General features: G+C 38.7%; 1 protein-coding gene across 1 annotated transcript in view; it reads right to left on the bottom strand.

Annotated features, from left to right (window-relative positions):
• Window positions 1–1,250: 1,250 nt before the first annotated feature.
• Window positions 1,251–13,876, bottom strand: part of NADK2 (NAD kinase 2, mitochondrial) — a 35,117-nt gene continuing 22,491 nt past the window's right edge. Inside the window, 7 exon segments of the mRNA XM_040580640.1 lie at window positions 1,251–4,094; window positions 6,777–6,900; window positions 7,367–7,420; window positions 7,504–7,559; window positions 9,805–9,948; window positions 12,266–12,344; window positions 13,371–13,507. Coding sequence (XP_040436574.1) covers window positions 3,956–4,094; window positions 6,777–6,900; window positions 7,367–7,420; window positions 7,504–7,559; window positions 9,805–9,948; window positions 12,266–12,344; window positions 13,371–13,507 — 733 coding nt within the window. The 3' untranslated portion in view covers window positions 1,251–3,955.

Genomic DNA, 13,876 nt, shown 5'->3' with positions numbered 1-13,876 from the left:
AGGTTGGAAAACACTCTCAAGATCCAGTCCAACCATTAATCTCGCGCTGCCAGGTCCACCACTAAGTCATGTCTCCAAGTGCTACCTCACACACACCTCCAGGGACAGTGACTCACTGCTTCCCTGGGCAGCCTGTTCCAGGGCTTGATAACCCTTTCAGATAAAATTTCTCCTTATACCAAATCCAAATCTTCACCTGGTGCAACTTGAGACCATGTCTTCTTGTCCTGTCACTTGTTAGGTGGATGTTTAAGGTTAGCCTACCACACTACTGTGGGGCTGTTGCATAGGTATAGTGTTTCCCATCTCAAACTAAAGAGTTCGGGAATAAATACCTGGTAGTACAGAGCACATTATTAACTATGTGTTACTAGACCTCGATATTTAATTTGACTTTCTGTGGTATAGCAAATACAGCATTGCCTTTTTAATCTAAGTTGGTTTTGGTTTTATTAAATTGAACAGAGTGTAAGACTTTGAGTCATTAATGTGTCTGTGCCCCTTACAAAGGAGTTGGGGTGACATACCTCATCAAAGCTGGAGCGGAGGCTGGATGATATTGGATATTCCACTGTTCCACAGTTTGTAGCCTTAAGTTTATGACTTGAATTCTTCAAGAAAAAAGTAAATATTTGCAGCACAGCACTACTGTAAATTGTTTTTCTCCCTATGCACAATTTAACCCCATACAACTTCTGCATTTAATAAAGATCTGAAGAATTGTTGTATTGTACAGAACGACTGATGAATAGGAGGAGACTTTCCCTGACTTGCCACCAACTTTGTGTTGTGGGTCTAAAAAAAACCCAAAACCCCCACAATTGTCCAAGTAACATCTAAACAGTGGTTTAGAGGACAGGGTGTTACCACCAGTACATTTAGCATTTAATAGACAGTGCTTTAAAACCCTGTACAGAATTGGAATAGTAGTGTGGCTTTAGCTAGAAGGAGTAGTCCCAAATTTAAGTACCATGTTCAGTGTTGGTAGAGGACACGCGTTTCTATTGCAGTTCCGATGGTAGTTGTATCGGACACATAATGGAGGTCCTCTGGGTAAGATGCACCACTGACCTTTTCTTGAATGAAAAACGTTATCTGGTAGCCCTGAGCAGTCCACACCAAAAACTGCTACATAGGTAAGTCTCTGCATTTTACCTAAAGCATGAAACAGTGTAAAACGAACTGTACAGTAAGTAAGTTGAGCGCATTAAACACCTTTGAAAGTTGAAATAAGGCACAGGACAGCTTCATGTGTGGATTAATTTTTATTACATAACATATAAACACCACTTTTTTTAAAAAAAAAAAAGCAAAGAATGACAGTTCTAGTTTAGTAGAACACAGTGTGGACTGGCACTAAATGAAAAGACCATGGATTTGATTCAGCCAGTAGAAGAGGTACAGAGTTCACTGCCAGTTGCAGCAGATTAAATCAGTGTGAAACCAATACTCAGTCCTGTTACAGAATACGTACTAGGTGTCTGTCCTGCAATCCTTTGTAATAAAGTATTTTATTAATCCTTAAATTCTTAAATCCTTAAATCTAGAATCCTTAAAAAGGATTCTAGAATTCATTATTTTAAAAAGGGTAGCTTCTTACTGTTCATTTAATTCTACATCTCTGAATCATCCTAGTTACGTAAATCAAGCATTCACCAGTAAATGCTTCAACAGAAGTGCAATTAAATATAAACAAAACCAGTAGAGGCCACTCACGAGCAGGTCAGGTTTCCATTTTGCTAAGCAAGTTAGGAATTTGACTGAAATCTCTTACTAATCTCTACGTTGGGTCTGCAGGGCCTCAAAACATTGCATTTTAGTCTCAGCAGTCATGATAAGGAATGAGAGGCATCTTTAGGTATGCGCCCTGATCAGGCTAATAGTCTCCATTAAAACGTTACTGCACACAAATGTCTCTAAATATGATGGGGACAGGGTTTCTGCCATTAATTTGTCTATGCAGGTATTCAAGGATGCTTTCAATACCTAAACCTCTGATCTAACACTGGTGAGGTCCTAGGAAGTCGTAAATTTGTGTTAATGGCATTGGTGGGTGGTGGGCGTTCTTGAATCTTTACAGCGTATTGACCAGTGTACTAGACGGAGGCACGTAAACCACCCTTAACTGGTTACAGATGGATTAGGAGTAACTACAACACCCTAGTCTCTGTGCAGCCAGCTTTCTAAAGAAAGATTAGTCTTTTGCATCTTCACCTTTAGACCAGTTTTGCAGATTATTTTAGACATTAAGAGTGTTATTCTGATAGTTCCTGAACTTACTAAGTTTTGAAAGAGTGTTTTATCTACTTTGATTTTCCCCTTCTGGTCTGCAATCATGACAACTCACACTGACGGTGTAAATAACTCTTGTCTGCAGCACACTTAGAAGATAAAATCAATGTACACAAACAGTGATAGCATATTCAGAAAGCTCCATCAGTGTCACATTCTTCTAGAACTGATTGATTGGCCTGATTCTGGTTTAGAGGCTTAAGTAGCAGAAGGAAAAGATGTTTTATCCACTTTCTCCACCTATAAAGATCAGTTTACATGTTGTGATTGGCAATAGACACACTTATGGGCCACGCTGGAGAACATTCACATTAGACCCGAGAACATCTGTTACAGAAGTCTCTTCATTCAAAAGCAGTTTTAAGAAAACTCACTTTTGGAAATAGATCTGTAGTAGACAGGACAAAACACATTTGTTTCAAGTCATGTAGCAGAAAAGTTACTACTGCAGGAATCTTCATTTTGTCAAATTCTGCCCCCTCATCTATGCAACGATCAGCATAGACTTTCAAAGGCAATCATAGTTCACAGTTTCTCTAAAACATCTAGAAAGTCATTTCCTCTTCTATAATCAGAGCTTTTTTTTCTGTTATCAACTTGCCTACCCAACACATGATCAGAGTCATGTAAAGTTAACATTAATTTTCTGCCAATTAAATATTGGTAACGATCAGCACAGGATTGGAAATTTAAACTTTCTGGGTAAGTTGAAATTACACACTTAGGAAATGGGAAGACATCCAATAACTTGTGCTCCAACTGCTAGCACCCAGTACATATCATTCTTCCTCAATTATAAACTCTGAACCTAAAATTCCAAACCATTCAACTTAGTAAGGCCCAAATATCTTCCGTGATGATAGCCGCCTACATACACTACTGTGACTGAATACCTGCTAGCCAGCTAATCCATTCAGTGAAGGAGCATGTCATACTTCAATGTCTCCTGTAGTTTGTATAAGTTTGTATATTCATACTAAATGGCTCAAGAAAACCCTTGGTTTAAGTCCCTCTCTAGCCAAAGAGAAAAGGTAAGAGCTACATCATTCAAGACGTGATTAAACCAGACTTTGACTTTTGATGTAAATCTACAAAGTAGAAAAAATACTGGAAAAGGAAAAAAAAAATTGTCACAAGTTGTATGAAACTACAAAGTTGTAAAAGTTTTTAAAAGCATACAAAAGTTTTTTATTTGTTCCTGTTACGTCAACATCAGGATTTACCAAAATCTATATATCCTTGCATCATATTGCTAGATTGACAGCCAACTTTTCTACAAAAGTGTATGTATGAAGGTGTTTAGTTTCATCAGTCCCAGACTGTTACTAAAAAACTGTACATCTGAGTATTTAATGCTACGGACTTAATACTTGAACCCATCTGCCTGTGTTTAAAAAGATGTTCTTTCATGTTTGCCTTACAGGTTAGAATGTCAATTTTCACTGAAGTTAGAGGTAAGATTTCAGATGTATTTTTTTTACACCAGATGCAAAAATTGCTTAAATATCCCCAAAGCAAAGGAATGAAAAGCATCTCAAGCTTCCACCAATGCTCTTGCATCCAAAAAGGACAACTTCCAAAATAATGCAGCATTGCAATGTGCTCTCCCCAAGAGTTCCCCCTCTGGATCCAGAACTGTTTCAGCAGAAGACACTAGGATCCTTCATTCCTCCAGTAGAACAGTGCAGAGTGCATCCTCTGTATCAATCATTATTGAAGCTATTGCCCCATCATTGAACTCAAAAGATGTTCCTCCATCTACAACCATACATGCATCCCAACAGCGGGAACGGACGCAGACTCTGCAAAAAATAAGTTTTCACAAAATAGTTTAAAAAGATGATGTATTTCACACAAGCACTTACCTTGAGCAATAAAGACTAGTTCCTGCACATTCCTTTGCATGGGTCAGCAGATGCACAAGCACACACAGGCATGGCTGGAGAAGAATTTAGCATGGTACTAAGCACCAGAATCCCCCGAGCCATCAGTACTTTGTATAGACTTAGCCAGGAGTCCAGAGAGCACTGAAGGACTATTGCTCCAAGAGTCTGAGAACAGCCTGTAACACTTGATATTGAAAGCTGCAGTTTAGGTGTATTTTGTAAAGCAAGCTACTGATGATCCCATTTCATAGTGATTTACTTACTTTTTCACGTAAAAGTCTTCAATTCATGATTCTAATGTATGGTCTTCATGTTAAGTGGAACATGCAGTTTCAGCTAGCAATGCTTAAGATTCAAATAATCTGGATATCAATATAGTCTATTTTGTTACATGAATCATTCAGAGACAAGGAAAAGTAATTCCAACACAAAGTTGAAGGTCAGAATGATTGCCAAGCAACATCATAAATGGGTATTGCAGCAAATTACTGCCTATGTTAGAGTGTGACTGCTGTATACTAAGCTAATAAATTTAAATTTAAGCTTACACAATTTAAGGCAGCTCTTTTAGAGCTGGGCAAGACAGAATAAAGATACTAACCATCTCCACTTTCCTCTAAAAGAAAAACTAACGCAACCATTAGAATTCATCCTTTCACATATGTAGAAAGTGAGAACTCTTTAAATAAAGAATTCTTCAGACTTTTTTCATATTGCTAGATGGGGACCAATAGTTACGCCAGAGCAGCTGCAAGACTGCAGTCTCACATGTATGTGCTTCACTCTTTCTGACTTAGGCCTCGGTATAGGCGATGTTCTGACCTCCAAAATGTGATCAGCAATTACCCAGTGACTTAAATTTTCAGGAAGACCTATCTTTCACAAATATGAATAACTTGGAAGTATAGCCACAGTGTCAAAGCTTAATTGGCCTGTGCATCACTGAACAGCGAAGGGTGGACACTGCAGAAGAACATGGACACATCTTCCACTCCTTCATTTCACTCTGGGCAGCTACTATGTCAAAAAGGAGTAAGAACAGCAACAGGGAGATGTCTAGTATCAAGAGCTGAAGATCAAGCCTATGACAGGGAGCAAATTCTCCTTTAAAAAGGAAAAATGGGCAGATCTTTCTCACAAGCATACAGATATTTATAGCTCCAGTATAGTTTTTATAGTCTATCCCATGCCAAGGACTCTAAATAAAACAAGACTTAGTCCTGTAGAACCCATGGATGAAAACACAGTTACCTGCTCCTATTTTAACCTCTCCTTTTACTATCTCTCTTAAGATTTACTCATCCTTGCGAACTCCCAGATCCAAATGGCTAAGAAGTAGTAAATGTTTAAAGACATGACACATGCACAGTGGACATCTAATATAATATTTAGTCCCAGTAGCCAGACAAGTCATTTATTGCTAGGTCAGAAAATGTTGTGATGTGGCTCAAAAGGTGCAGAATTTGGGTCTCCTTCAAGTCAGAGCTCCTTTAGATACTTGTTTTGATATAAAAAGTGAATTAACATTTAATTAATACCAAGATATTATATTGTTCTCAACAGTTATTCTGAACATATAACTAACAGTTTCAAGTGTTTATATGTGATTGTGGCAAGGCCCAGAAAAATCATAGAATCATCACAGAATCATTTAGGTTGGAAAAGACCTTTAAGATCATTGAGTCCAACTGTTAACCCAGAACTGCCAAGTCCACCATTGAACCATGTCCCTAAGTGCCACATCTACACATCTTTTAAATACCTTCACAGATGGTGACTCAATCACTTCCTTGAGCAGCCTGTTCAGTGCTTGACAACCCTTTTGGTAAAGAATTTTTTCCTAATAGCCAATCTAAACCTCCCCTGGCATGAGTGCCCCAAGTTAAAATAACTGAATTACCAAAGAATTCAGTTTGGAACGGTATCTAGTCCAGCATTCCACTCGAAGCAGGACTTAGTTCAAAGACAGATTAGGTTGCTTAGGTCCTTGCCCAGCCAAGTTTTGAGTTTCTCCAAGGACAGTGATAGCACAATTATCTGGGCAACCTGTTCTAATGCCTGACCATTCTCACTGTGACATTTTCGGTTTTTTATCAAAATCTTACGCCCTATAAAATCATGGCTGTTGCCTCATATTCTGCACTGAAAATGGTTTAACTCAGACTTCTCTGTAACCATCCACTGGTAGCTGAAAACAGCAACTGGATCCACCCACTTAGTCTTGTCTCCTCCATGCTAAACAAAAGCACCGCTTGAGTCTCTCCTTTACACACGGTATGGTTTGGCCCCCTAATCATCTCGATGGCCCTTTCCTGCACTGAGTCCAGTCTGTCAATGCCTGTGTCTCATACCAAGAGAAATGGCACACACCCAAAACTCAGAACAGTGAGGTTCTTTTATTTTGTAAGACTGTGCATGGATCAAACATTTAAAAGGCCTAACACAACTTAGATACATTTCCTTCCTGTTGTTATGAGGAGCCCCTCAAAACACCAACTGGATGTTGAAATTATTCAAGGGAAACTCCTGGATTACTCATACTTTGACAAATACACAGAATGAAGTAAGACTTCAGTGACTGCTAGACCCAACACTTACTTTGAAGAAAAGCCACGCTGCTGGCTGCTTGAGAAAACTCGGTTTACAATTGGTTCTCGAATACTGAAAAGCATCTTTGGTTCTTCTGGACTGTAGAGCAAGGACTCATTGTAATCATTTGTTACTGTGAACAGAGAAATCAGCCATTAGTTTTTACAGAGCAGATCAGTTATTCTCAGAAATACACATTTCTCCAGGAAAGAACAGCTCCCCTACCAAGAGGGAATATTAAGCCTTGCCAGACGTTTAACAGCCTTCACCTGCAAAAAAAATTAATTTTAAAGAATATTCCTTTCAGTTCTATTGCATGATGAACACTCAACAGCTCTTTTAATGTGATTAAATATTAAGTGTCTCCAACCTTAGGAGAACCCAAATTCTCCTGGAGATCTATACATATGAAAGTCTACGTAAGTGCTTTCATATCCAGTCAGATATTTTTTAACAAATGTGCCTAAATAATGTTTGTAAGACTGATATTGCAAAAGTTCTAAAATATTGAAAGCAGTGCTGAGTATTAAAGAGTACAAACAAAAAATGAACTAGTCAAAGTTAGGATACCTTAAAGGAATCTTGCCTTTTTCACTAACCTTTTTGCACCAGTTCCATGCTCAATGGCATATTCAAACTTCCATGCTTTTTAGCTGTTAAGCCAAGAGAAAGAACTCTGGTTAGACAGGTGTACCTTTATATAAACTTGGCCAGTAATGCCACACTGTTCACTCACCAATCTTTAGGATCTCTTCAACAGCTTGATGTGCTACCTTGTTAATATTATAGGACCTAGACAGAGAAGAAGTCTTGTTTGCTAAGCAATACAATTTGGGAGAAAAACAAAAACAAAATAAAAAATCTTGCATACAGATGAAGAACTATGTTCAACATGAGGAAGAAAAAAAAGAAGAATGCTATTAAGTGTGAGGTGACATCAGTTTCTTTTAAAAATGCCTTCAATTAACTCTTGGTTTGACATTTACCTGTGGCTTTGTAAACCCTAATCTATTAAGTGAAGTCTTCAGGAAACAAGAGCACAATACACAGGATGTAGTCTCCTTATCAATAATCCTGCCTTAAAACCCCAACAACTGCTGATTTAAGTCTGCATTAAAAAAAATGAAGCATGACAGTTCTACAGATTGTGTGTGTTCTTATCTCTTCTACCCACCTCTTGCTAATTAATTCCTTCTGTCAGTTCTCATTTATAAGACCCAACACTTCTTTACAAATATTACGTCTCTTTGTCCATACCCTAAGGTGTGGGCTTGAATCTCATGAGAACTGGCGTATATAGAAAACAAATAATCAGACCAGACACTTGCGCTTTGCCACATTTAGGTGCACGTAAGATGAGCATAAAGCCTCGGTCTGAAACAAGTCTGAATTCCAGCAAAAGTCTTCCCCCTGTGCCCAGGCTCAAAAGGGATTAAGTACTAATCACAGCCTCTGTGCAGCAGCAGTACTGTGAACATCTCAGTTGCCCACATCTCAATACAGCTTAAAATCCTCAGTCCAGCACTTCTGTCATGCAGTCTAACACCTCGGACTGCAAGAGACATTCACTATACATCTGGCAAACTACAGAGATGCTGAGGGCAGCCACCAAGGAGCTCTCTCTCACACTTACTGCTCACCTGCAAGCCTGAGCAGATGCTAGCAAGAAGCTGAGATGCACAGTTTGAAACTCTTCTCCCTCTCAGCTAGATACCCTTTTATGCAAGTTTGGCAGCTGAAGGAAGCTGAAGGGCATTTAAATGCCTCAGTCAGAGCGGGTCTGAAATCCCAGAAGAGCCCCTAAAACACGGCCTAAGGAAGATCGCTCCACTGAGGTTTGGCTTCAGTTTACAGAAGTCCAACAGTTCACAATGATTAAGCCATGGAGATGGGCAACCCTGGGGTCTGGTGCCCGGTTCTGGGGTTGCTCAGTACACAGTGTATAAGCAAATGAAATGCATAACAACAGCACTGAAGTAAGACTGTACATTCCCAAGGTCCTGAACACTAGGGAAGTTCCCCATGCAGTCTGCCAATTTCATCCTTGGCAGCCTGCAGGACTAAGTAATGCTGACCGAATACAAAACAATGAATTACAATAACGAGGAAAACCCAGTAACCATGGTTACATCATGAATATTCATTTTCAAATTTCATTAAAAGCTTCAGTTTTAGTTAATCTTAGCCTGCCACATAAATCCAGGGCCTGTTGTATAACTTTAAAGTATAAGCATAACCAGATTTCCAGATAAGAGGCTGTCAATGTACAAGTCTCTCACATCTCAAAACTAAACTGATGAGACTTACATGCAGTACTCCAGCTTGTTTAAACCAAGTTAATTTACTCCTTTGATTATGCTAGCACAGCTCTGCTTAGATATGCCCGTCTTTGTTTAAGGGGACTATTTTGGCAAAAAGACTGTGCCCTTTCAATTCAGTTTGAAAGAAGCATGAGGCTTGGAAGGAGAATGGACAGGGGTTGGAACTAGAACATCTTTAGGGCCGCTTCCTACCCAACTCCCAAACCATTCTATGATTCTACGAGAACACCTAACACTGTTTCCAAGCACATATTTTCTCATTCTTCTTAGAGCTTAGATTTTTATACTGAGCTTTCTGAGCTATTTCATCTAACCATCCTAATTCTAGCCAACAAGAGTAGTTCAAAGATCCCCCAATACACTCTGCAAGTCCAAGCAGAATCTCTTTCAGCCGTCACCCCCAACCATTCAATTCCATGTGTGACATGCATCCTTCACCAAAATTACACCTAAGGTAAACATCTGTCTCAATGGCTCAGCTCCTCACCCTTTCAATTCTTTTCTCCATACCTACAAGTGAGGGGTACTCTGCTCTTCTCATTCACCTGAGACAGCTTTGAACCATACTGACAGTGAAAATATTTGGACATAACTGACATGCACTGACCTACTCATAGACCTACTCATAGTATGTTAAACAAAATGCTTAAACAAAATAGGTCCATCTAGCTTATTGGAAGCAGCATTTTATATGAAAAGCAACAACATTTACTTACCATGCTTTTGATCCAGTTCCAGTACACACATTAAGCCCTGAACTCTTCTGTTTTTCCCAAGGACCATCATCAACTGATATCTCATAATAGGAGGCCCTATGAAGCGAGAATTTAAAACTGGGTTTGCAGGACTTAAAGTTCTCCCTGAATAAGACAGAACACACAGCCTTATCAGGCACATAAAAATTTAGAGGGGCTAGTTTCAAATCTGGATGACAATTTCACAGGCTTTGAACAGTGTTTCCGATTTAGCAGACATTTTTTATTCACTGTTTTGCAGCATGAACTTTTAGGTAGTTCTTCTACAGCAACTTTTCATATTAAATCATGCACAAAGAACTCTGGTTCGTCTGCGAATAGCTTCATATACAAGCAGGGTTTGCTGGACTTACAAATGAAACTACAAATACATTAGCTTCCTTGTATAACTGTTGAACTATCAAAAAACTGTGTTTATGCTGGGATTGAGTCTCATAAAATTACATCAGGGAACACTAAGAGGTAAGGCACTCCAACATCAGTAAGTAATAGCATAGCTTCAAGCTGAATTCTTGATCACTGCAGTAATTAAAAATCCACTGTGATTCTTCACAAACAGGTTTAATTCTACAACAGTCAGCAGGCTTACATTTCGCTCCAGGGCAAATTCTTCCTAAAACTGTAGCAAGCCTTGCGGCACAATCATCACTCTGCACAGTATGCATACATCATGCTAATGTTAAGCCTAGAGAGACCAGACAGTCTCCCTCCATAAGCTTCAAAACACTCAGGGGTACATTTATGATCTAAAGTTATTCATGTTCATAGTGCCTAATTCAAACAGTATGATACAGTCTTCAGATTAATAGATACTCTCTTAGAAAAACACCGTATTCACTGTGTTCAGCATGCCTGAGTTTCATCTTCCTTGGTAAAAGGACCTTACTGAGCTGTTTTAGGTGATCAGTGTTTCCGTCTGGATCAACTAGGAATACACCTCTGGAGTATTTGGTGTCAGTTTTAGACTCTCGGTAACTAAGGGCATTTTATGTACTCACTCTTGAGAAGATGGGAAGATGAAAGAACTGGAAGCAAATTAAGAACACAGGTGCACAGCTTGATTGAGTTTAAGATAATTTTTGCAAGCTGGGTATGAAAGGTGGGGTTTTTTCCTTCAGTTTCCCTGTTTCCTTAACTGACATGAAGAGTAAGACTTTGGAAGAAGCACCTAGAGTCTTTTTGTCTTAATACACAACAGACTCGTGTATCTGAACTTTACAGAAGATTCATCTGTGTGACATCATTACTTAAGTCTTCCAGTGTAAGGTCCTGTTAACACATATTTATTACTAGAGATTTGTTCCTCCAGGCATTGTGTTCCTCAGTGCTTCTCAAATATACTGGAACCAAAAAGCACAATATATATGTGACACTCAGAAGCAGAGGGCTATTATAAAGAGTTGAAAAGCAACTTTGTGTTCCTCTATCATATATGTTAAAGAAACTCTTTAGATTCTTAGTAAAATTAGGTTCGATTTAGTAGAGCAAAATTTGTATCTTTTTGAGACTAATTCCTTCTGCCAATCTGAAGCTACAGTCCAGATGGAAGATAAAGCACTCATGGAATATTTATACTGTTTCCAGCAGAAATCATGGTGTCCCAGGCACTGTACAAATACAAGAAGATGTTACTCTCTTATGTTTTGGGTTTGTTGTGGTTTTTTTTTAATTGGATACAGGGAAAAGGGATATAAAAGACAAGTAAAAGTTTGGCCAAATCCTGACCAAGGATTATGTTTTAACTCCTCTCCCACAGCCCCAGTCACATTCCCCGCTTCTTGTTATCATTTGGCTGGCAGAAATATACTGATCTTCAGGATAAAAAGGACAGTCAAAGGTATCGTGGATAATGCAGTACCAGAATTTGACAGAAACTCGTTTCTTAAAACAAGGAAATAAGTGTTTTCACACAGTAACAAAGCTTATGGTGAAGGCAGGCTGATACCTTTGCCTCTAATAAGAGAGGCAGGGCAAAGAAGTCATGCTTAAAGCTATTTCTGCTTGGTCATGCTAAAAGCTTATGAACATATATTTAAGAAGAGATGCAGGAGAGAAGACAGTTTAAGGACAGGTATTTAAATCTTCAGTTCACTGTAAAGATAGTAACTGGAAGGCATTTAGTTACGTAAGAACTAACCAGGAAAGGAGTAAAACGATGAAGAGGAAAGAAAAAAAGCCAGGAATCATGAAAGATGAATGACTGGCTAGACAGAAAGGTGGAAAATCAGATACCAACATCACTGCGCTTACATGTCTGAAAATACACTTTGTAATCAGCAACAATAAAATCAGCGTTATGCATTCATGGACTAGAACTGAAATTTGACAGCAAAGATAACCCATCACTGATCGTCCATTGCAACGTTATAGAAAAAAACTAAGTCAATTGTGTCTTGCTGCAACAACAAACAATTAAACATACCTGGATGAAAGAGATTCCCCAATGAAGACTTCATTGAGTGCTCTCACTGGTAAAAGATGTGGACCAGAGATGTCAGATCCTGCAGGTATTTAATATCAGTTTTGAATTACAGCTCTAGAACCCAAATTTTCAAGAACAATTCACAACTCATTGGAGGACACACTCTGCTACCTGGGTTTCTATCCTAGACCTAAGGCTTCATCTTCCTCAAGGACTCAATTTTTCACTGATTTAGTCTGTAACCAGTCACTGTCCTTTTACTGGAGACTAGCAATATTTGGACCAAGGTCAATAAGGCAATGACACTTATGTTCAGACACTGCTTTCCCCTCACAGGCAAGCAGACAGACTGAAGCCCTCTCTGCTGTGAGTCACTCTTCCAGCCTAGTTAAATTCACTGACAGTGATGTAACAGACATTTCTGTTAAATTTCAAAGAATTTGGCTTTATACCACTGGGTAATTAAGGGAGATTCACAAATTGTTCACGTTGACTAAGGATTTCTCAGTGAGGAAGTGCAGTGCTAGACACAGGTTAAGGATAGAATCATGCATCTTCAACCCATCATAAAGAAAACAGTCAAAAGTGTCTGATGGCTGAAGCATTACCCAGGGAGAGATTCTAACCTGTAATTTCTCATTTGCTTGCTGGCAGTCTCTGAACATCTTTTTCAATTGTGAAGTAACCCACCTCGAACGTAGCGCACAAGTTAAGAGCACACATGAATGCCTGCACTTTTAGCATGCAACAGCTAGACGTGGTAATACGTTCATATGGTAACCTCAAGCAACTATAGTAAGCCTATGAGACAGCACTTTAAAAAATCTCAGGTGCTTTGCCAGCTAATAATACTATCAAAAATATCTCTAAATTACATGTTAATATCTAAAACTGGTTCTAAAGTGTACCATCCAGAATAAACACAGAGAAACAAAAACCACTCCCTTCTAAAAAGCCTTAACCTGGGCCTTCAGCTAACGAGAGCTATCTCTCCCTGCCTGTCAAATACAGCAACCAGACTTCAAATACTTCAACTCTTACAAATCTTCATCTCCTACTACAAGTTATCATAGCAAAATGATTATATTGTCAGATTTTAACCTACTTTGATCCTGGAATCTTTCATTTATGTGAGCCCTGCTGTGTTGCTCTTGGCTTAGCTGCTGTTCGTGTAAGTCTACAGGGGTTGGGTTAATACCAGTTCCTTCAAGATACAGTCGGATTCTCTGTCGCCACTGCCACCTTAGAAAGGAGAAAGAAGTTGGTATCAGTAGCTGAAATATTCATTACAGAATTAGGATCACAGTCTTCGCTCTCAAATCAGAGTACCTTTAGAGTAGAAGTTAAATATATTCAAAGTCACGTTTCAAGTTTTATAGTTCCACTATAATTTCTAAATTTAGAAAGTTAATCATACTAAAATGTAAATAGCTTACACTTACCGATTTGCTACCTAATATTTTTTGTATGTGTAAAGTAAGACATTATAGGTAACAACTCATCTTTTTAGGCATGTGATCCTAACTTACTTAACCTGTAATTAATCTGATATGAGATGAGCATATGAGATATGTCAATCATTAATGATTGACACAGTGATTTTGAGAACAA

The sequence above is a fragment of the Falco naumanni genome, chromosome Z, assembly GCF_017639655.2.
Source record: "Falco naumanni isolate bFalNau1 chromosome Z, bFalNau1.pat, whole genome shotgun sequence".
Classification (NCBI taxonomy): Eukaryota; Metazoa; Chordata; class Aves; order Falconiformes; family Falconidae; genus Falco; species Falco naumanni.
The sequence above is the reverse complement of the archived record's forward strand: the minus strand, read 5'-3'. Positions and strand labels throughout refer to the sequence as shown.